The following is a 24,457-nucleotide window of genomic DNA, read 5'->3' as shown; positions in this document are numbered from 1 at the left end:
GTTCCTTTGGTGCAGGGGAGGCCCAGCTCCTGCGTGGCTGCCTGGGTGCTGTGTCCTTCCCAGGACTGAGATTCAGCTTGGCAGCATTGGATCTTGTCATCTGCTGCACGGCCGAAGTACGTAGCTCTCAGGGCTTCAGACCTTCCTGCTCCCCATCAGTGCTGGTGACGGTCAGACATGGAGCACGCTGCTGCTGTCCTTTTTTCTCACGGACTGAATCTGTGGGGCAGTCCCACCGGCTGCAAGAACAACGCTGTATTTCTAACCAAGCCACCCAACCTAGCAATGACAGATGCGGTTGTGTTTGAGGTTGAGGTTGGGTCAGCATCCTCTCCCACCTCCGGCCTGTGCATCTCTGGTGGCTTCGTGCCTCCTGTCTGTGTGCTAGGAAGACGAGGCCGGGTCTCCCCTTCCTTGTGGGGAAAGAGGATGGTTGCAAAGTGACCCGAGCCAATGCCCCTGCTCTGTTGTGCAGCCGGTGTTGCTGGGAGGGGGACAAACCCACTGTCCTGGCTGGTTTATATGGGCATGAGAGAAAGGGGGTTGACCTTTTGAGCAAAAACCGCATTAAATTACAGGAATACTGACAGCTGTGCCGCTATGGGCGAGGGCAAAACATAGTTATTTGTCAAGGTTAACCACTGCCATCGACCTCTCGCAGACAGCTAAAAGGCTGTGGTGCAGCTACCACTGTGCTGTGGCCTCTGTGAGCATGAGGCCATGTGGGCTGTTAGTCGGGGAAAAAAGGCTCAGTAACTTTTCCTCCCCTTACACCTACCAGCTGTACTTTTTAATTTGGCTCTCCTGGTATTGTGTACCTAGTGGTGATTCAACACGTGGTGAAATAGTTGGGGAATGGGTCTGTGAGTGTATGGACAGGCAAGGGAAGCCCTCAGCCTGCTGGGGACGTAGGCACTGCTTCAGCATTTCCTTTGCTAGGCTCCTTTTCAACACTTGCTTTGTTCCTTCTGACTATCCCCTCTCTGAGGCTGTCCTCCTTCAGGATATCATTACCCACACACTGATTTACATTTTGGTGACCCTTAATGAGGCTACTTTGTAACTCAATGCACTGTTGTTTCCTCTCCACACTGGCCAGAAGTCATTTCCATTCCTGTTACTGCGTCCTCTTTCTCAACCCAAAGAGACTCTTTCTGCTCTACACTCTTTTTCTGTGTGTTTCCCAGGCAGGTTGTAAGATGAGGGTTGTGTAAGAGAACCGATGCATTGAATTCAGGTCACCATTGCCTTCAGATGTGGTTACTGCTGCAGAGGCAGTGTCGGACCTTGCTGTGTCTCTAAGCCATCACTTGCTGGCATGCCTGGAGGTGCTGGAATAACGGGGACGTTTGCACGTAAAATGAAGCCGTGCTTTTGCCTCCCGGTGGGGGCTCGTTTTGGACGGAGGCGTCGTGCCAGGCTGGATCCCCTGTCCATTTGGGGGGTGACAGGGACCGCGACAGTGCTGGTAAGCTGCTTGATATTTGCCCTCACGCTTCTTTGGCAGGCGGGAGGTGTATGAAGCCAGGCAGTGCCACGGTTTGACGGTGCTCCCCATTGCCTGCCTGACAGTAAAGGCTGCCAAGGACAGTGGGACACAGGAATCCCTGTGTCTGCATGATCAAGTACGTTTGCACCTTTCCCATCTTCTTACCTGACTCAGAGAGCCCTACTCAGCCAGACAGGGCTTTTCCCAAGGCCAGCTGTGCCCTGGCTCCGTTTTTTGTGGCTGAGCAATGTCCCCTCAAGAGCTGCCCCTGGGAAGTGGGGAAGGGGGATGGCTGCAGCTTGGCTTTGGGGACAAGCTGGGTTAAGCGGCAGGAGCCAGCCCGGAAGATGGTGCTTGGTGTGGGAGCTGGTTCCCAAGCCTTCTCTGCTCCCCAAACTTTCTGACTCACATCCTGCATCTACCACCGTGGTGTGCAGATGCTGTCCCTTGCTTCAGGCACGTCTCGGAGTCATACCAGAGCCCTCCTGAAATCCATAGAGTGAAGCACTGTTCCACTCTAAGCGAAGCATTGGTCAGGCCCGTAATAAACAGCAAACTCTGACACTTAACACATGTAATGTTGTTTGCCCAGTTTTAAAAAGGAAGTATTATCTAAGTGCTCCTCTGAAAACTAGAGCCACCCACACTTAGTTTTGTTAGGTTTGGCCGGTTTGACCTGTGTAATATTGCTATCACTTCCAGAATATGATTTTCTGAATCCCTTATAAATTGTGCATTTTGCTGAATGAAAAGCTTCTCTGTATGTTTAAAAAAATCCTCCCCAGCTCCTTGTGGTAGAGAACAAACAAGGAAAAAAAATGTATAACTCCCTAACCTGATAGAAAATTAGCACAGTCATAAAAGGCGTATGTGGCGTTAGCAATGCAGCTGGAAAGGAAAAACGAATAAACCTGCCACTCGGAAAGTAAGAGGCAGAGCCGAAGAATGACTGCTGCCATTTCAGCTTCCCGGCCCTTCTCCCCCCCATGCAAGTGCAAAAAATAGCCTCATCCCCCTGTGCAGGCCTGAAGGAAATGCTCTTCTGTAGGTCTGTTCCTGCAGACACTACACTCGGGAACGTACTGCTATAAAGTGCATGACTAGAGGATATCCTAAATTAATTTACATAGATATATAAATATATGCATGTGTGTGTATTTTGTATGAAATATGAAACCAGTGATTTCTTAGCCAACCCCTTAATTTGTCTGAAGCAGTGCAGGCATAATGGAAACTGCCCACACATTTTTCCATTAAAAGTTACAAAGGGAAGGGAGGGGGGAGCTGGTGATAGAAAAACACATGCTGCCTCAGCTGTCACATAAATGCCATGCAGCCAGGCAGCAACATCCACTCACACCAGTTTGCTGGAAAAAGTGTCATCTTTATTCTGGTGCTTACTGCTGGTCTTCTTCCTGCTCATGCCCTCCCTCCTCAGCCCTCTGGGCTCCGCGTGTATGGAGGGGAGGGACACGGCCGTGCTTGTGCCTGTGCAGGTGCATGCAGTGAGCCTAAAGAGATCCGAGCTTGTCCATACCTGTTTTGCAGGCTTCCTCTTCTAGATCAAAAAGAGATAGCCTTGCCACGCCATTGCCCCTCGCACGGTGTCAGACGATTGTGCGGGTGACTGTATGGAGCCTGCAGAGTAACTTTGTCTGGGTGGGTTACAAACAGGCTCCCTGCCCTGCCAGCTTCTTGACTCTGCTAGGAATGGCACTCGCCAGGTTTCTGTGTAGTCTGTCCAGCCTGAATGTGAGTAGTTTCCTCCAAGGATGGATGAATGCGTGGCTCCGCGCTGCCGGGCCTAAGCCAAGGCAGTGCCACCCAGCAGGCGCCCACCGCAGCGAGCCATGCTGGCTGCTGGGTGGCTCCGGGGGCGCCTTGATGCAGAAAGCAGAAAGGGGAGCAAGGGGAGGCCTGGGGGAGCACCGGTGGTTCCTCGGCCTCAGGCAGCTCCCTGGGCCATCACCATGCGGTGCAGGTGCTCCCTCGCTGCCTTCCTGCTGCCGGCCAGGGAGACCACCACAGGTAAGAGACTGCGGCATTAGGGCTCTTTGTGGTCTGGCAGGGGCATCCCCTGGCTAAATGGCTCACACATATACTGCAGTCCCCTGCCGTGAAGCAGCAGATTTCTTCAACTGGGAAAGGTTACTTTTCCCTCTCTCCCGCCTTCGACTCGCCTGACCCCACTCAACTGAAAGTGTCAGGTGCATCAGTTATTCATGGCAACCAACCCTACAATCTCAATGAAAATGCTATATATGGAAAAGGCACGCCTATGAACTCACTAGCGTTTTTTGAAAGCATGCGCCGTGTTGACAGTGCTAACCATTTTGCACAGCGAGGGGAGAAAATGCAGCTGGTAACTAATGCAGGACTGTGGGAATTCGTGAATGTATGTTTTCGTTTTTCGCTATATTGTCCTATAACCCATATGCATCACTGCGGGTTATGTTAGTGGAATTTTGCTGCTCAGCAGCTGTCCGGGCAATGTGAAGCCAGGGCCACTCATCCTTCTAACCATCAAAGGTAGGCATTCAATCTGTTTATGGCTACCTCGGGGTACTGCTCCACACATCTTTCTCAGCAGCAGTGCCAGCTTAAGGCGTTGCCATCAACTCGACGCTAAAGCCGTGCGGTAATCCGTATCTGTTGATGGATTGGGGTTAAAAATAACTTGGATGACTTGACTGGTTCATTTTGCTGCACAAACAGCTGTGCTTGCCCAAGAGGAAGGTAGTGCAGAGGAACGAGAGGCCAGGAGGTGAAAACACCCTACTCTGGCTTTGTTGATGAGAAATAGGTGAATGGAACTGCTCGGCTACAGAGAGGCTGCTGTAAAGTCTGTATGTTAAGTTTCCTTTTGGGAAGCAGGATGGCTACCGGTGGGGGGGACTCTCTGAGGATTTCTCAGTGTTGAGACCACGAGCCCTGTTTAGTTCTGCTTCTTTCAATCCCCCTCATATCTTTGGTTGGGTCTTCCAATACGCCCGTTCTGTGGTAACTTAGAAACATAACAACAGCTTCTTCTAACCACCGACCTGTGCCTAGGAACGTTAAGACCACAAACCCTTCCTCAGGTCTTATTCTAATACGAAGAGCTCTATATTTAAGAGACTGAGCCAAATTTGGCCACGGTAAACTCCTGCACCTTGCGAAGGACTACTACACAAAGTCATTCCAGGTACAATTTTAGTTGTTGGAAAGGCGATAAAGAAAACAGAAAAGAAAAAAAGCAGCCCAGCCCTGAATGGATCATAATTTATTATAAAATAGGACTGACTTTGTTTTTAATAAAGATCATTGCTTAAGACTGCAGAAGTGCGAATATGCTCTTGATCTGTGCTCCAGGACTCATCCTATGAAAAACCTGGTAGGTCCCTATCAGCGGTTATTAGGCTCCCCCAGAGTTTCTAGCCTTGGCAAATTATGAGTGGTAACACTCAAAACTTTGTGCATCGTTTCATTTATTGGAATAATTTTTCCTCTTCCCTGACTCTTTATTTGTTATGATCAGTATTAATGGTGTAGTAGCATTTCTCACTAGCACCATAATTTACTAATCCATAAACTGCAGGGATGTGTTCTATATTTCAAGAATTGTAACCGGCCTCTCATCGCCCTCCCAGAGAAACCTGAGACTGTTGTTCCCCCCACACTGCTAAGTGAAGCAAAAAGCGGAGCTTTCTCCCCCATGTTGCAGCAAATACCTGTCTTCCCTATTAAATGACTGATCCTGGAGCTGCTTATGCCTTTCATCCATCTGCTGTCAATTTAACTGGCTCCGCTAGCTAGTGGCTCCTTCTTATGACCTTGCAAGAATTTACAAAACCTGGTTTCTATAAAAATTAAGGGGCGATCCCCATGTTTACCCTCTTGCTCAACTAACCATGTTTTGTTACTACCAGTTAGTGCTAGAATATATCCACGTCTCCCCCCACCTCCGACTCAAGCCTGCATCTGGGAAGGTCCGATGACTTGGCCAAGATTTCCAGCTGCGGAAGTTACCTCAGTGGATCAGTTGCTTTTGCATATGTGCAGTAGCTTTGCCTGGACCGCTGTGTTTATGGAAACCTGGAGCAGAAGTACAGCGCTGAGGCTCTGCAGCCTGTCAGACTAGGTCTGGCGGGCCCGGGGCGAGCCTTCGCAGCGTATGCGCCACACGTTTGGTCAGAGCGGGTGTCCAAGGCCCAGGCTGCTTTTTAATCCCCTGATCTGCACCACCTGGGCAGGCCAACACAAGCCTGACACTTCCCAGACTCAGCAGACTTACTTATTATGCTTACATTAATGCTGGGGGACCGCACACACGTCTGTCTGGGAAGTCGCCCTCAACCGGCACCTGAAAGGCCAACAGAGCTAGAGAAACGATTTACAGTATTTATGTGTGTACGTGTATAGCAGAAGGAATTGTCTTTCGTGTTTGTCTTGAATCTTTCAGCTAAGACTGACTGCAATGCAAGATCGGCTTTACCGCTGTGTGAGGTTCCACATGCAGTGCACATATGTGTATCAGACCACATAACCCGAAAATAGGCTTTTCTCTAGTAACATTTAGCCTTAGTTTTCCAAAGGAAGACATTGACTTGCAGCAAGACAGCCTTTTACAGGATGGAACTGTAAGTATTTATTTACCCATGGTGTAATTTTTATCTTTCAAAAGGATGCAGGTATCAGCTGCTTAATTACAGGATTATGTATGTAAACTTGCACTTTGTAAAAATTTGGAAGTAAAACCCTTGCCTAACAACAGTCTTATTCTTGGCAATCAAGTTCCATCTACAGAAGCCGTTCATGTTAGAGACATATCCCACGTGTGAGTTATTGTTACAATTCAATAAATACTTTACAAAAATAATGCTAGCTTTTTTTAAAAATTAAGACATTTTAACTCACCAATAGTTCCTCCCAGATAGCTTCCTTAAAGAATAGCTTCTTCTGTAGGACACTGTGCACTCAGCATATGATAAACGGGGGAAAAGGGCTGGTGGCATGCTCTATCTCAGGGAACTTGGAAATGTGTATTCCACCTTTCCTGTTCTTTAAAAGAATAAACTTCTTTCTTTTCTTAAAAGAAAGAAACAAGCAGATCTAAACACTCTTCATATTAAAAACTGGGAAGTAACTGTGATTTTTTTTTTCTTTTTCCCTTGACATGGTTTCCTTCTCTGGCCTCCCTCCTCCAAAGGCTTACGGCATGCTTAGTTTACAGGTAGCTGCCCTGAAGATCTGCTCCCCAGCATAAGACGTAAGCCCTGACAACTGTAGCTCCGTATCTGAGATGTCTCCAGGAGTGGGCTGTTTGTAACTCTTGCAGAACCACTGCATCGGGACTTTTTCTGCTCCGTAGGAAAACCACAGCTATGTCTCCCTGCAAGCCAGATGGACTGCGAAGACCTGAGCTAGAAGGTAACAGGAAGAATTCCAAGAAAAAATTGCTAGTAACTGTCTATATTCACTTTTGAGTATTACCCTTCCAAAAAAAATATTCTTCCTTTCTGAGATATGACTAGTCATGAAATCAATTATAGAGAAAACTGATGCAGTAGGTGCATTAATCTTGTAAACCATTCCCATATGGAAGAGTACATTCTTCAATCCTATTGTTTATAACAACTTTTAAATATGTGCCCTCCTCAGCTGGGGCCTGATGGTGATGGCAGCTGCCCCCCCCCCCCACCTCACACTTATGTTACAGTTGGGGAATAAAATGAAATGCACATTATTAAAGGAACGTTATTGCAGTATAAAATCCTACCAGGACAAGTTTTATGTATGTCTGTATGTAAAAATAGGTGTGTGTGAGATAGAGAGATATGTGTTTATAAATTACACACACTATGAAAAATACTTATGTATTATATTACAACTATATACATTCATTAGAAAGAAACTGATCAACCCCTGTCAAGGAGACAATGCAGCAGCCGTTATCGGTTCTTTGGCATCCAGGAAACGAATGCTATTTTGTGTCTGAAGAGGAAGCAAATCTTCTCAGTATTCCCTTGCTTCTTGAAATTGCTTGTAGTAGTCTTCGTCTGAAGGGTTTTCTGTACACTTCTGCCCATTGTTCGGAGGCCGTGCTTCATTGTATCGGCTCCAGTCACCTTTGCATATAATCCAAGGCAGAATGTCCACTTTGTAATGGAGTTCTGCTGAGAATTCGATGCTGATCAGGTTTGGTGTACCTGCCCCTTTCCCTCTGGTAATCAGCTGCATGTTATCATCATAGCAGCAGTGCTGTGCTGCAAGCGTTGTGCTTTCCAAAGAGAGCATGGAGCGGATGCAGTATCGTGCAGTGGGCTTATAGATCTCCAGTTTTTCCTTCGGACCACTTGCATCTTTCCAGCGAAAGTTTTTCCTCTTAATTCGATCATAGATTTCAGCAGTGCTGTATGCAACTTCTCTGGGGTAGGAGCATGGGCAGCTGGGAAGATCATTGACCACTTTGTGCATATATTTCTTCAAGAACTCGCTTTTGCAGCTCATCCATCTTTCACAGCTATCAGTATCTGTTTAAGGGCAGGAAATGGAAACTTAAGATACATTATGCAGCATCCCAGTTCGTATGATCAGTGACAACAAATGAGTAAAGCGTAACTGTTCAGCACCAGTGCTTTGCTTAAGAAAGAAAGGGCAGTCAAAGCTTGCCTCCCTGCCTGCAATGTGTTAATGTGCTGTCTTGTCAGATAAAGAAATCCCACGTGTGGCTGGCTTTAGAGCCTCAGGCAGTGCCAGTCTGAATATTAGTGCAGCACCATGCCAGTAAGAATCTCTGACATTTCTTCTACCTGGCAAACTCTAATTAAGCTGCCCATATCCCCAGGCAGCACAAGAGACACTATCATGGGTTTACAAGCGACAGAACTGAAATAGGGAAAGCACACTGATTTGATGCCAGTCTCCAGTTTAAACCCCTAGTCCAGACACCCACCTTGTAAGAATGGCAGATTCAGATGTTGAAGGATTAAGTTTCTCATGACGCTAGAAATACAAAGATGGCAAGCAAGGCCTGGATTACTTTTTCTGAAGCCCTACTTCAGTCTTTCTTTTAACTAACAAATACTTTTTTCTGTTTGGTCTCCATCTTCCCAAAGGGGTATTTCAAGCAGCTGTAGTTCAAACATGGAGACTGACATCTTAGCTGGCAAATGCAGCCAAAAGTGATTCAGATTCTAAAAGGGCATATGTGACATAATATCGGAGTGTCTGTACGTTAGGAGGATTTAATGGCACCAGAGTCATGACTCATAGCTGGGATTAAAGAGGTTTGTAGACTAGTAGCATATTTAATACTGGCACTTTATTATTTTGCAAGAGTCTTGGGAGAATCCAGTTAAACGTCTCCTACCTAAAACATTATTTAAGGCATCTGTATCATGCTACGGGCTTTCAAAAAAACCCTGCACATCTTGCTCCACACTTACTTAACAGGACTCTGGAGTAAGGCAAAGACTGGGACCTAAAACTCCTAGAGCAAACATGCTTGCAAGGTATTTACTTAGTGATCTGTGTCCTGTTTTTCTATCTCCTTAAAGAGTCCCATCCCGCTGTCATTAACTATTGTGCTCTACCACCATAGGAGGGAGGTGCTGGATTACATTATTTATCCAATTAGTCCAGCATCCAGTGTCTAAGAGTTGCCACACTATGGTTTCACTGGAGGGATGAAATCAGAACATTATAGAGGTTGGGCTGACAGATTAGTATCAAGTCATGCCCCATAAATTGCTTTGGCTAGCCCCACTGCAGCACACGCAGTTATAAAAGCTATGCATGCTCACAGAAATCATTGTAATATTTTTTTAATGTGACAGCTGTACCTAAAATGCTTTTATAGTATCTTCCATTCGAGGCTATTTCAGCAAAATGCTAGTGTGTGATTTTTTTTCCCCTCCGTTAGTGTGGGGCCTTACAGCTCTTTTCTGAACTAGGACAGAGAATCGCCATTTTATAATGGAAGAAGCACAGAAATTTGCTAAGACTTAAGAGGAGAAAGATTCTATGACAGAAGCAAGCTAAGGTTCAGATCATAAATGTAAGCAAGGTAATAAATGGCCATTATTACTGACATTTTTAATGGTAAACTCAAAATCTTGGTCCCGCAGTGAGACTCAAAACAGGAAAATCTAAGGAAGCCTCTTATCTATTACTGAAAGATTGACTAGGCTGCTTACCGACTTCAAACAGTTTGGTAGCGTTGAAGTCTTCACTTCCTGCAAGTAAGCTCACTTCTGTGGCAGCTGTCCGGAAGGTGTCTTCGATCCCTAAGACAAACACGTGTTAGTGGTGGTGGTGTTTTCCTACTAAAACACAACGCAATCAACTGCCTCCCTGCCATCCCCTCCTTCCCCAGTTCTGCAGGGTGCTTCCGTTTGGCAGGGAGGTAATCTGGAGTTGCTGCTGGAAGGAGTGTTCATTTAAAAGTATAATGACCAAGGAATCTGTGGTGTTAGGAAGATAAAGCATTAGCTTAGCCCAAAGGTCAAAAGTTTTCAAGTTTTAGAGCTTAGATTATATTTAAGCAACAAACTGGTCAGTTATGAACCCAGTGCAGGGACAGCAGCGAGGGAACCAATTTTGTTCCTCCTCTTCCCGACGCAAGGCTTGCCAGCTTCTCCCAGGAATTCAGCTAGGAGCTTTGCACACACTTCACCAACAGCCTTTGTGTGACCAGCATCTTCTCCAGAGCATGTACCACAGATGACTGACAGGATAAAAACAAGTGTCCTAATGGAAGCTCTAAAGCCCTGGGTAAAATGGGATGTCTAAAGGAGACGGCCTTTGTGCCACTTTCTACAACAGAGCGACATGCCTGAAGACAGGTGGGTAAGTCCATATCCATATGTGGGACCATTTTTCAGGAAGGATGAGGAAGAATGACGCTATCACAAGAAGACTGGCGCTTGTTGGTCTCTCCCAGTGCTAGGGAGTTGAAAGGTGTAAGTAGGCGAGAGCTAAATAACCTCTCCAATCAATCCTGTCCCCCACCACCTATAGCAATCAAATAAAATATCGGGATCTTGAAATATCAGGATCTTCCAACAACCTCCAGTTAAGTGTTTGCTATCAGTAGAGAGAAACACGGATTGCCAGAAAATGTATTAATTGATCTTGCCAAAGTAAACATCCTTTCGTTGCTGCTTCAGTTTGGCCTACCTACCAGCCTGACGTTTCCCTAGTGTTTCTGTGCCGTGTAGCCTTCAAACAAATGTCTCTTCAAAGAAGCATTTGAACAGGTTTGGGGTTTTTTTTCCCCTCTCCATTGAATTAAAGACCTCCAAAGAGAGCAGAAAGCTCTTTAATATGTGATAACTATATAGTTAGTAATGAAGTCTGTTCACCATCCATCTTCTTGCCAATGAACTTTCTCCTGATCTCCTGAACCGGGGCGTAATAGTGGCGTGCAAAGCTTCAAAACAGCCTCAGGCAGCTTTTCAATAAAATTATCATAGGGTTTCACCTTAACTCCAGCAGTAGATGCAGAATAATAGATACCCAAGTACCCATTACAAGGGAGTAATTCACTGCTGGAATTATAAGCAGCAGAAGCTGAGCTTTGCCCTTGTAATTTTAAAAATGCCAGCACAGCCTCAAAGAGTGAATATATTTTGCTTGCTGATCGTTGGGGATCTGTTATATGACATAATATATTCTTTCAAGTTTGCCACTGTTTGATGCTAGCTGGTAATAAATACTGGAGAATATAACTGCGGGCTACATGCTTTCTTCTGGAATTAACCCCTTATTATTGAGGTTTTAGGATGTATGAGAGCATCCAGAAACATTTTTCTCCTGAACTGCCTAGCAGCCATTACCTTGCAATGGATGCACGCATCTATCTGCGAGTGGGAAACTTCTCTCCAACTCTCTCAGCGAGGCTCCCAAGTCTTCTCTCCAGCACTGCTGACGTTTCACTTCCCAGTAAAAAAACCTGACCTCCAGTTTAAGAATTTCTGCCGTTCTGAGTCATGAAGTAAACTTGGTGAAAAGCATACCACGCCAGCATGTGTTTTTACTTCTCTCTGGTCTTGGGAAGTAACAAAATTGCACCTATCCCATGCATTGTGGCAACTACTGCGTCACTGCATTACAAACGTGCCTAAATCCAAACACGCAGCAGCACTTAAAGAACATCACGGGAAAGTTTTCCACAGCCGCTTTAAATTTTTATGATGTGGGTTTGAGTGCTCAGCCCTGCTTTCACCAAAGCGAAAACTGCACGATGGTAAGGACACCCCCGTCACTGGCATTTAAATGTCAATGACTGTAGGCGGGTAGGAGCTAAGGTAAGGCTCCTTGGCCCTATTTTCTGAATACATTCAAGCCAAAACTGTACTTTCCTTCATCCCATTGCGCACAGCTGTTGCAGGACCAAACCTGCTGGTTTAGAATTCTCCAATTATCAAGCAACAGGTAATGAAACAGAGGTGATGTTTCCACCTTAAGATTGACTTCCTAGGACAGGAAATTGTGTAGCTTAATGCCCAATGAACCCAAAATCTCTGGAGTGACAGGCAAAGCAGGTATTTAAAGTATTTTTTTTCATATTAATACACATGGAGTCTTAAAGCAACTCTGTATACATTAGGCACAAAACTTAAAAGTCGTATAACTGGCGGGGGGAGCTATTTGTTCCCAACACAGGCATGCCCATTCACTGCACAGCAAAATATGAGCTCGCTGAGGTAACAGTCAGCACAGCTGTTTTGAAATTCTAAAATTAATACACATTTGTTTCAAGAGAGTAGATTACACCCTTTGGAATACAAAATGTACCGTGCACAAAAATGACTGCCGTAACCTAAAAAAAGCCTGTATTTGTCTTTTATGTCCCAGGGGATAGCAGACTGCATCTAGCAGCGTATTATTACTAGCAAAGAACCTGCCATTTCATAAATGGCCTTGAAAACCAGCGTGTCTCTTCCCGCCGAAACTCCTGCCTAGCCAGGGAACAAACGGGCCCTGGGCTTTGTGTAGAGGAGGGCTCTCCTCCCCGGCCTCGACCGCCTCTCCCCACTCCCCTCTGGCAGCAGTTCACGTGAACACGCTCACACCTGGGCAGTTGGGCCTGTCGCAGGTCCGTGACTCGGTGGCAGTGCAGGCGTACCCGCAGGACCTCGTCCGCTTCTGATTGCCACTCCCGCAGGTGACGCTACAAAGGGACCACGGGCTCCAGTCTCCCTCACCGTCAATATAATCTGCGTAAGAACAAAGATGAGGAAGGAAATGAAGAAACGAAACTCCTACTACCCAAAACTACTGTGTAGTGTTTTTTATTAAGGCGGCAAAACAAGAATGGAATCCAGATGTCTCTACCTGAAGCTCGGGCTAAATGCCAGGCGTAAGCCTGCTGTTTAAATGGTTTTCACACTTGATGCTCCTCGGGGAAATGCATGCAACATTATTTGAAAAAATATTTCCTTTCTCTTTTGACCTTTTGGCAGCTGACAATCCTCAGCTGCAAAGCTGGGTCATGAACTAACAGTACACATCTATTCCCATAATTTCCCTGTATATAGGAATATGTTTTGTGACCACAGACTAATCAGGCACAGGATAAATGAAGTGTTCTTTTTCTTCTTTTCAAAACACACAGCAACAGCACCACAATACTCACTTAACTAGTTTGTAGGACACAATGAATGTTGGACTATGGGTCATGCGTGAAAATTGCAATTTTGATTTTCAGTCCCTTGAACAGGAAACAGATATTACAGGAATATTGCCATGAATATAGGGAACCGCATATGCATCTTGCACCCAGAACAACATGCAATTTTTAGTGTTTCATGTGAATTATTACATCAAATCTGACTGTTTACTAGCAGGAACCTTCTGAAAACGAGACACGACTTTATTCTCTTCTGGTAGATAGCCAAAGGCAAATGATACCAAGTCTGCACCACCGTGGCTCGGTGCCACTGTAATCATCTAAACCCCTTAGAACCGGTCTCCTTTGTTTGCTGAGTTAACTGTTGCACATCCCACCTTGTGAAGGCCACCAAATGGAGTCCATGAACCAATCCCAGTTTTCTTGCCTTCCCACTGGCCTCCCCAGCTGAGTGTTGTCTCTCGCTAGGGAATGTCTGGCTTAATGGATTTCTCTGCAGCCTACAGGAGATGTTTAACTGACCCTGTGATCATAACTTGCAGCCTTTGCTCATTTGGGTTAAACCAGCACTGGTAGCAAAGCAAAATCGGGTTTAGTGACGCTGAGCCAGCCCTGCTCTATAGCTATATGCTGAACGTTTATGTACAGGCAAGACACGGGGAGAGATCCCTGCCTGCATTGGCCTCTGTGCTACACGCAATTCCCGGCCCCCCCCCACTGCCATGCTGTCTGTGGGCTTCCTGAGCTGGTTAGTAGAACACGTAACTTGATTTGTACCATATGTAATGACTGACGACAACTCTGTGGGGTGCTATTAAACATTTATTGCCAGGAGAATGGGAAGGTTATATATCTCACTCGTAGCAAGCTGCCTAGATGCGAGTTCCTCGTGGCAGGGACCTTATGTGCTTTTCCTCCTTTTCTGCCGATCGGGAAGCCACCGCACTTGAATCAGGTGTCCATGGTGTGACGTGGGTGGGAACATGGCTACCGTCTGTGTGCAAAGACCCGCAATTCTGGGATTTGCCAACAGGCAGGCACTACAGCTGTCTGAAGAGGCATAAGACGTCTTAGGAAAATGTGATCTGCCCTCCCTCCCTGGCCCTGCCCTCCTTCCCTGCTCTTTTCCAACTCTGAATTTTTTTCTGCACGTGGCTGGCGAGGAAGAGGGAGGGTGAGCAGGGGCAATGCTTGTCAAAGAGCCCGCCCTGGGAGGCCCAGGAAGGGCAGGCAGAGCCGTGTGGTGCTTTTTGGCGGGGGCAGGACGAGGGAGATGATAGAGCCGTGAAACGTGTGAATGGGTCAATGGGTGGAACTAGCACAAAAGCCCCATACGGGCAGGATCCGCTGCTACATCCTCCTGGCCAAGGCCAATGGCACACGACATTTTAGGTTAGTCAGAAGGCCAGGAATCTTTTCCAATTAGTAGGGTGCTCTGGTGTACGGCAGAGAGCTCTAGGATAATTTTGAGGCCTAGCTACCCAGTGTTTATACTGCACTATGAAACACACAGTAATCCACTATTAAATATACGTTAGTTTTTCAGCTGGAGCTCAACCTGTTCTTCCTATTTTTATATTTGTAATTCTTATTTTTTTTTCGACCACAATTATTTGTGAAAGCACTTTTATTTTACCTAAATGAATAACTACCTCATACATGGATTCTTGGCAATAAAGTGTGCCCACAAATAAATGCAGGTGCAAAAAAAAGGGATAGACTTTAATCTTCTGGCCACGAAATTTAATACATATGTATGTGTTTAAATACACCATTCCACGAAAAGTCTTTCTCAATTGTTAAGGCTCTAGGACTTAAAGTTAACCAAAACAGGGGAAAAATAAGACTGAATCAGTGCGTGACAGCCACTCTGCAGTATCTAGGGAAGGCAACAGAAGTGCCAGGGTAAAAGTACCGTGGCTTTGAACCCCTGCTCTAACTAAAAATGTTCTGTATTTACATACAACTCAAATCGAGAGGCTCTGAGCTACCTGTGGCACGTATTAGTTCACCTCCCTTGAGTCATTCCCATGCGGATAGTTACAGCCCGTTGGGGCAGTGAGTAACTGTAGCTCCTCTCTGTTTCTAGTTTCTGCAACTGCTTCATACAACAAGCTGAAAACAATTGTTTTCGCCATGACACATCTGGAAGAGAATTAAACACGCAAATACACAATGTTCCTGCTGCATATGCCACTCCCCACACATGCACCAACATAATTAATCTTATTTGTGTATCCACCAAATACTACCACGCTTTAGATCTTGCTTATTTATCCAATAATTATATTTTGGTTTCCAAACCACCACACGATTCTAAATTTGTACTTATCCTTACTCTAAAAATAAATATGAAACCTTATTTCCTTTGCTTTTAAAAAAAGTACACTTAGGACTAAAAAAAGGTCCTCTTATGGGATAACTGGTATGATTTTTAAGATTATAGACTTACTAGTGGAATGCAGCTACCACAGTACAGCTTGTGCATCTGCACAGATTTGTATTTAAAAGCTGACGAACAAAAGCCACATGTTGAAAAATTCTATTTTGCTTGGCCTACTTTCAGCGATGCCTCACCATTCTCATTTCCCCCAAACTCGTTTTTACAATCCCAGGATGCCCATAAGAGGCCTGGAACGCAAGCTTACCATACTCTGGCTGCTCCTTGGACTCAAATGTCCGGTGACTGGGTACATGACTATCCCACCCACCGAGAGGGTTTAGGAAGTTGCTGTCCTCAGTAGTGCTGTCATACTTGTAGTCCTGGTCACCGCTGCTCATGCGAGTCAAGGTGGAGGACCTCTGCCACCAGTTTCTCCAGTCAGGTGACGGGACCGGCCAGCTAGGCTTGCTGCTCTCTTTCTGCAGATCCTTGTCTGTCTCGGTGTCGGGGCCATCCACCACTTCAATGGTAACCTATGGGATTCAAAGTAGACCAGCCTGTCTGTCAGTATCTCCTCCTAGCCAGTGGGAAACCTTCTATACAGTGAAGACAAATGGCTGGTGCTGCCTTGCAAAGGGGCTGTGTAATACTGTAGGGTCCACGTGTTGTAAACCATATGCGGATTACTGAGCCCAGAGATATGCAGCGGCTGAGCGATTCCTTCTGCTACCTCTGCTGAATCAGACCTTGGAACAAAGGCTAGGAAAAATCCCACACAAAATCATAACCCATGCTGTGCCTAAAACCTTTGCAGGCCTTTGCTGAATTGCTGCCTTATGGGGAAAAGATGTTTAAACCCAAACATATATGACCAGGAAAAAGAAAACCGAATCTGTTACTCTAGTTACGCCGAGGCTGAATTTGAAGCAAGCATGAAGCGCACCAGCGTGCAGGGCCTGTTCCAAGGACTTGGACTGACTCAAGACAGGGTTTCGTAAGTCCGCGAGTGCCAAGGTGCAAGACGCGGAGCCTGGGGTCTCCGCCAGGTTTGCCGCTGCCTTGCCCTCTAGCGGCAGCTCAGCCCATCCCCTTGCTCGGCCACCCCGCAGCACCAGCGTTTCCTTCACACAACGGCGTGGGCTGTCACCGCTGTGTGAAACCACGCTCTGCGGTGATGAGAGCCAGCGGCTCTTTCAACCATCGCCGAGTAAGTCACCTGCTGCTAAGCCCTCTGAAGCAGGTCCTCTTCCTGTGCTGGAGAGTATAATGATATACAACCCATTTACATATACAACCCTTCTACAGAAGCCCAGAGCCAAGATTCGAAGTTTGCTGCCCAATTCCCTCACGGACATCATGAATGTAAATATAATTCTGCACAGGAACAATCCTTGATTACTCCTTTTCTGTGCTGAACAATGTGTAATTACGAACCTCTTGGATAAATACTGTGTGTGCATATAGGTGGCTATTTAGGTAGAAATAGGAACTACCCATCAGAAACCTTGCCTCTACGAGTCATGCAAACATAGCGTGCCCACAGAGAAATCATGAAATGCTCTGATGCTTCACGCTAATGTGGTTCAGTGATTACACTGGACTGGCTAAACAGCCTTGATAAAGAAGTGACTATATCAGATATACCTATAATGTTTAATAGGTACGGAGCCATTCTTCGTGTCTTATAGATCTACAAAGCAGTCTTTCCAGACAGTACTCCATGAAAATCGGGTTGTGCAAAACCAGGAAAAACAGAATAATGTACTATTACGCTAAAAGTCATTTACTCTACGGATTTGCATTTTGGATAAAAGGTTTAGTTTTATACAATGGTTATCAGTAAAATCACAAGACACACACAAGAAAAAGAAAGAAAAGAGTGTCCGTGTTTCTTCAGCTACCTGTGATCCACAGCGGAGTGTGACATAGGAAGCAAAACAGAACTGCTGCCACAGCTTTGTAGCTGCAGACACGGCTGCACGGACAAGACAATGCCCACACGTCCTTTTTTGGAGAAAGGCGATTTTGCATCTATATCATGCTTTGCATTTGACCATAGACCAAGCCATTGCAATGAAACAACTTTGAGGCTACTAAGAAGCTCCACTGGGAGAAAGAGCAAGAGTGAGGGAAAGTGCAGTTGTCAGCCTAATAGCATCTTTACACAAGAGAGATTTTAGTCCCAGACTAAATACGGAATTGGAATGATTACTTCATTAAACCTCAGTTTCTACAGACCAAGAATTAAAATGGATTTCATAAGTTTGAAAACATCAGGGTTAGTTCAGGGATTCAAAACTGCTGCATCTATCCAAGCAAAACAGAGTTTTAACAATAAGTGAAAGGAAATAGCGTTACTGAGCGGCTAACACTGTGCACTGCCGGCCAGTCTCAGGGCTTTAGTACTGCCCACGTGAAAAATAGTATGACTCTAGCACTTTAGTGGCAAGTATTTTTAAGACCACATTAACTCCGTAAGCAATGACTCAGCAAAGTGAAACAAAAAACCAACTGACCAACCAACCAAACCCCTCTCATAGAAAAAGGCAGGGGGCACTTGATAATCATGCCATTTGCTTTGGAAGTCTGTAGTTACATGACAGGGAATCAGCATGAACTCACATTATTTCAGCCAGGTACAGTCTGAAGAACCACAGGGATTTGATTTAAAATACTTATTCAGGACGCCAAGTCAGTTTAAGCAAAAGAGGGTTTGTAGGGACAGAGAAACTTCTGTTGAGCTGTGTGCTGCACCAGGGAAGAGAGGCAGGTGTAACGCACCAGCTTCCAGGGTCATAAGACCTCATCAGACCTCCAACCGCACTGCCACTAACTTACTTTCAAGACACATCTGTGCAATCAGATATCCCTCTTCGGTCTGTTTTTACTACTGAGGAGGCTTGCTACAAAGGCCTTTAAAATGAGTTTTCCAACACACAGCCTATTTAAAAAACGAACACAACAAAAAGCAAAATCCAATGTGGTAGACTGACACACACCTATATTCCTCTCGCTGCTGTTTTAAGCTTTGATTACCAACTTGTTTGTTTAACATGTGGCGTAAAAACCATAGAGTGAAAGAAATTCTATAAAGAAGCCTGGGATTGTCTGAACTGCCACTCTTGGAAGCTAAAAAAAGGACAGCTTCAGTCGACTCTAGTTTGTTTTCAGGGACTCGGCTATGCTCTGCCCAGCCCCCTTTAACACCTTCCATGGGCAAGGGAGGAAATCAGTGAGTAATCCATCCATCGTATGACCCAAAAGTTAGGGCAGAGGTGTGAGAAGAGGCTGCTGCTTCGGGTGAGCAATTGCTCCCCTGTCCCAGCCTAAAATTTTGAAAAATCAGCATTCACTGAATTCTTCCCAGTACTTACAGATAGACTTAACAACATTGGGCCACGACTATACATATACATGGTACATACACATGATACACAAACACGTATCTTGTTTGATCGGTTTCCATACTGGGGGTTGTTTATAAAAAGGAAAAAAGAAATCAGATCTAGAACTAGAGTCATTAAAAATGGGCATTTAAAGCAGCTCCGGAAAAGCTTTCATGCTGTATAACTATTCCAACAAAAACATGTTCTCTCAAAAAATTAAAAAATAGACCTGGCTTAGTATTTCTATCTGGGAGACTGTTTTAGAGACTTCATTTTCTCTGATTTCTTCTTCCAGTGATTATCAAAACTGTAAAGATTATTTATTTTTTTCTCAAGCTTCCCAAAATGTCTGTGGTAACATGGTTCTTGTATAAATCCACAACCGTCTCCAGAAGTATCCAAACCTAAAATGAAGGCACTTCTTTTATGGTTGTATGAGCTATAAATAAGGATGTTCCTCTAATAATTGTTAAAAACAATTGGCACAGGTACATTAAAACAACAGATTTGCAGTCAATTTCTAATGAAACAAATGTATCAAGCACAGATGTCTTGAGACACCAACATCCAATTTTCTCCTGGCCGAAAATACACAGAAGATAAATATTATCCCCGCCTGTTGGAGTGCACAAAAAGTTCTGTGTACTTCGTCCTGTTTACTGCGACAATGTTTCTGAATTCACTTCAATGGTGTAAACATTGCCCTAAGCAACTGCAAGAACTACATTTGCAATATTGTGCAAGCAGTGGATTCGAGACATTTCTATCCTCTGTTTCCTTCATGCAACTGATGCAAATTTGCAATGCAGAACTTGCCGTTCCGTAAAGGTGGATATGTGCAAGTCAGCAATGAGGTAACTGTAACGGCAGAACAGATATTAGTTCATTGTAAGACATTGAAATGGTAAATTTAGGTTTACACCACATAACAACTTCAGCTCAAATGGTATCAGCAGTGACAGCAATTTACTTCTGGTTACGTCGTGACAGCCCACTTTTAGAACAGTTTTCTGGACTTGATGAAAAGAAAAGTGAAGGACCCTCAAAATTTGCTGCGAGCAAAGACGACAATGTGACTCAAAACCTGAAATTTGTGTTTAATGTTGCCAATCCTACTTGCACTCTCTGATGGGCCTAACTGAACCCCAGAATTAAAAATCTGGTCTGAAACCTAGCTCTGAATTTTGCACTCTGCAGTGAGCTCTCGTTACACCATGACATGAAGAAATACGTGCAGAGGTAATAACAGCCCTGGTATTGAAAGTGGTTTAACCATGGCCCTCTGGTACCCTGCTCTGCCTAGACCAGTCTCTCCGGCTTGCTACGAGGACTAGCCAGTTCCCGGCACAGCTACGCCGTGCTTCCGGTGCTGCAGCTAGCTCAGCAAGCAGCATATTGACCGGGGAGATGGTCTTGGGAGCAGGGAGTTCTCCATGGTACAGACCCAGCCCAAGGACCAAGAAAATGAACACGTGCTCTCTGCTTTTCTGGGTCTTAGTTTAATGACAGGGGCAATTGCTTTGCTACTGCCTTAAACTCTTAAGCCTTAAAGGCATTACAAGAAATAAGCACTACCGGAGCCCTCCAGTTCTTACTGTGCTAGATTAGGCATGAGATGGTACTGGTCAGAGCTCAGTATTACAGATACCGCTGAGTTGTGACGACACCAAGAGGGTATTGCTTTCTGATGCAGTGAAACCAGCAGCTTCAAATGACAAATATAAATGCTACCTAAAAAATGCATCTAATAAAACGTGTTAAAAGTGACATGTGATATAGATGGAGTTGAAGGAAACGGTCACGGATGAACCTGGAGAAGAGTTGAAGTCTGTGGTTCTTATTTAAAAGCAGATCACACAGCCTTGTTTCGCTGTAGTTGTGTATGCTCCTAGAGTGGGTGGTTCTGTGTAGATGTTTTTTTAAGAGAAGGTAGAAACTGAATAGATATCAAAGAGAATAAATAAAGCTAACACGGCAGCACTGGAGCGGCATGACTGGTGGATATGGCCCACAGGCCTCATGCAAAATAACAAAGACAACACATCACCAAGCAGGCAGCATTAGCTTCTTCCAGCGTAAAATTGCTCCTATCAATGATTACCAATCCCGTGACTCAAAGCGAGGATAATAATCACAACAGATTTAAACATATACTGACTTACTTCAGTTTTCCAGGGCACATCAACACATTTTTAGGACAGGAATCCTACCTAACTCTGCACAGTTTCTACTTGGAACTCGCCTCCTCGTCCAAAATGTTTAACACATCCATCGCAACAGGAACTCACCCAGCTGTGTTTCAGGTATACTGGTTGTGAAGCTTGATCAAGATTCAAGTTCTCTGAAGAGCATCAATAGCAACAAAATGCCCTTGCCCGACAAACAGTAAGGAGTTTTCCCTTTTCTGCTCATTTGTCATGGTGTCGAGCACTGCTAGGAAAGCAGCAAAGCAGTGCGACGACAAGCGCACTACCTGTTACAGTACCCAACCCTGGGAAACCAGGTCTAAAAAGAAAAGGGGAGAGAGAAGAGCAAGAGTTCAATTGCAAGTTGAAGCATCTGGCTCCAAACAGAGGATCGGCTGCAGAGAAGAGCTGAGAGGTTGTAGAAGGCTGGGTGGAACAGACGAGAAAAACCCATCAGGAATGGAAAATAAGCAGGTTCCGATACACCTCCCACGTGACTTCATTCTGTTACTCAGGGGTAAGAACAATTCTGCCTTACTCTGAATACTAACCCTGCCCAACTACAAGGTCTGCATAGGCATTCCTCGGCTAGTTCATCAAACGAGTGCAAACCTACACGAAAGGGATTTTCCACTTGTGAAAGGAAATCCAAAGAAAATGTGTGATCAGTTTTTATACTCACCTTCTCGTCCAGAAGTCTTCTAGGCATTGACAGAATTGTTAAAATGACAAAAAAGAAGAAAACAAAATACCCCAAACCAAACAGCCAGCCTTTGCTCAACAGCAGCTACTGCAGTTACTCTCAAACAACCAGCGTGGAAGCAATGTTAAAGCATAAAATGTCCCTTGAAATGATGGGAGATTTTACAAGGCTAGAACGCCACAGAAAGACCAGTAAGCGTCGTCCTGGTCTTGCATGCAAAGAGTCAAATTGCATTTGGATTACTGCAGCTCCGACTGCTGTTTCTGAGGTTTTTCTAGAAGACAGTCCACTATACTTATGTTTGGTTATCACCTGATAAGTACGGTAGTACCTGGGGACATGTTAATTTTCTGAATTCCTGTGACGGCGTTCTGATATCCACCACTTCCTCCCTGAAAGAACACACAACCAGGGCACGATACAGCAATTGCCATCTCACAGGAAACCAGAGAAGGAATGGCCGTAAAGAGAACTCACCGGAGTATCTTTTCGACCTGCTTTTTCAGGCTGAGTTTTATGTCTGTTTATTAGGTTTTTAAAATTTCCAGGTATAATTTCCCTTAAAAATGTTATTTTTGGTCTATGCAGGTTTGTACTAGTAGAAGGGAAAAGAAGTTGTGGGTCTTTGAGCAGTAAATGTGGCCATTGTGCTAGATTAACACACAGGCTTTTTTTCCCCTTTCCAACCTCACTGTCCTAGGAGGACTTTTAAATTAACACCCCCGGGGACTGTAATTTGCAGAGCCCGAAGCCATTGTGCAAAAGGATAAATGAGTATCGATTCTGCTCTCACCTGCCAGACAGCTGATGAGAAATTTGCAAGTCAACAGGTGTCATTATTTCCATTCAGGTCAGTACGGTACTGTTTAACGAGCAAGAATTCACTATAATCCTGTTTTTCCCGAAAGAGTAGGCCACCTTTTACAACCTTTAGGCAAAGAAATAAACTTTCATTGACACTGTAATGAATTAATGGGAGTTTTATCTCCATGAGGCCTAAGCTGCTGCAGGACTGTCAACCGGGAACTTAAAGCAGCTTTGTATATCCCTATTTATGCACCTAAGTAAGCAGACTAAACATAATGCAGAACTTAGGGAGCCTGTTTCTGAAAGAGCTGATCCTTGTGCACAAGAGCTCTGGGATTAACGTTGCCCAATGTTTTCCAGTTCACAGGACTAGGCTTCCCGGTTCTCAGAGTCCGGCAAAACTGCTGACATAGTTGGCTGACACGTTTCTAAGATCAGGTGGTGGAAAAAGAGGTCATAGCAGAAGCAGTTACTGTAAAGACAAGCCAGGGAAATGCTTCCATCTCATTTATCTATTCCCTGGGCCTAAATATTAAATGCTGTTACCAATCAGAGACGGTTTTTGTTTCCTCCTGTCCTCCTCCGCGGTTTACATACTGTTTGAACAATGATGTTACACTATCTACCTCATGCCACAATCTGGGGCCCCTATAGCTCCTTCCTTCCCTTCCTAAGGCTTTCTGGAAGGCTTCTCCTAGCGTGAGGGATGTGTACAGTCACCACATGTTGAGCATGTTTACTACCTTGGCCCGTCAAGTAGTGGACCCGCACTTGATCCAAATCTGCTGGGCTTCTTAAGGTTGCAAGCCATCTATGACGTAAGAGACTGTCAACTTGGAGACAGCTTGTTCTCGCCCGATCATGTTGGTCTCTCACCAACAGATCTACGATATCTTTACGTGCGTACTTCTTAAACATATCAAAAGGATGGTAATTTTGTGGGCTGGGGGACTATAAGAAGCCAGGAATTAATTTAACCAGAAAACCAGTTCTATTAGTGTATTGTTTTTATAAGCACATCTTAGGCAGAACAACATTTCAATTTATTGTTTTGGTTGAAAAAGACTGCTTATTAATGCCAATTTTGCTTTAGGGCTCTGAATTAAAAACAAATCGCTCATTTTTTCCTCTTTCTAATCCTTGAAGTTTCAAGATGCAAGTGGCTTGTAAGAGGCCATTCCAAACCCAAGAACAGTTTGAGGAGTAACATACAACAAAGTTTCTTGCAGACAACTTTTTTCTACTCCAGGCAGCTGCTGCAGAAATTAACTTTAAGTCTCGGTTTCATACAGAGAACCACATTTGGAACTGAAACTTAAAGACTTGTTCTCTTATGACCTTTGGGGATGGCTGCATTTTATAATAGCATACCGAAAGAGAATCTGTTCACAAACAAATTTTGAAACAGCGAATTGAAAACAGGATTTAAAATACCCATTTAATATCAACGAAGAGAACACGTTCTAAAATGGCAACAGCAAAGAGGGCTTAATATCATAATATAGGTCTACACTGATACCCACACTTATGCATTCTACACTATCCAAAGAGAAATTCAGAAAAAAATTGAAATCTGTGCATTCACTTAATAAAAAAATTTTTCTATTCTATTCTATTCTATTCTATTCTATTCTATTCTATTCTATTCTATTCTTTAATCTTCCTTTTCTGTCCAATGTACCTGTAAATGCCCTTCTTATTACTCTTCACATTCCTTACCAAATTCAGCTCCAACTGTGCCTTAGCTTAGACCGCATCCCTACACATAATATTATTATTATATTATATTATATTATATTAAATTATATACATTCCTCTCGGTGCTACTGGTAGAGACAGGGTGTTCTGACTGGATGGCTTGGAAACAGACGTGACAGTTCTTTTGGTTC

General features: G+C 44.6%; 1 protein-coding gene across 1 annotated transcript in view; it reads right to left on the bottom strand.

The window, feature by feature from the left end:
• Positions 1 to 7,332: 7,332 nt before the first annotated feature.
• The window catches only part of ISM1 (isthmin 1), an 18,411-nt gene continuing 1,286 nt past the window's right edge, over positions 7,333 to 24,457 (bottom strand). The window contains 4 exon segments of the mRNA XM_009282563.1: positions 7,333 to 8,001; positions 9,667 to 9,756; positions 12,547 to 12,690; positions 15,752 to 16,019. Of these exon segments, the coding sequence (XP_009280838.1) occupies positions 7,484 to 8,001; positions 9,667 to 9,756; positions 12,547 to 12,690; positions 15,752 to 16,019 (1,020 nt within the window). The 3' untranslated portion in view covers positions 7,333 to 7,483.

Source organism: Aptenodytes forsteri, unplaced genomic scaffold (genome assembly GCF_000699145.1).
Source record: "Aptenodytes forsteri isolate BGI_AS27 unplaced genomic scaffold, ASM69914v1 Scaffold5, whole genome shotgun sequence".
Lineage (NCBI taxonomy): Eukaryota > Metazoa > Chordata > Aves > Sphenisciformes > Spheniscidae > Aptenodytes > Aptenodytes forsteri.
Note: the sequence above shows the minus strand (reverse complement) of the source record. Positions and strands in the feature narration are given on the sequence as shown.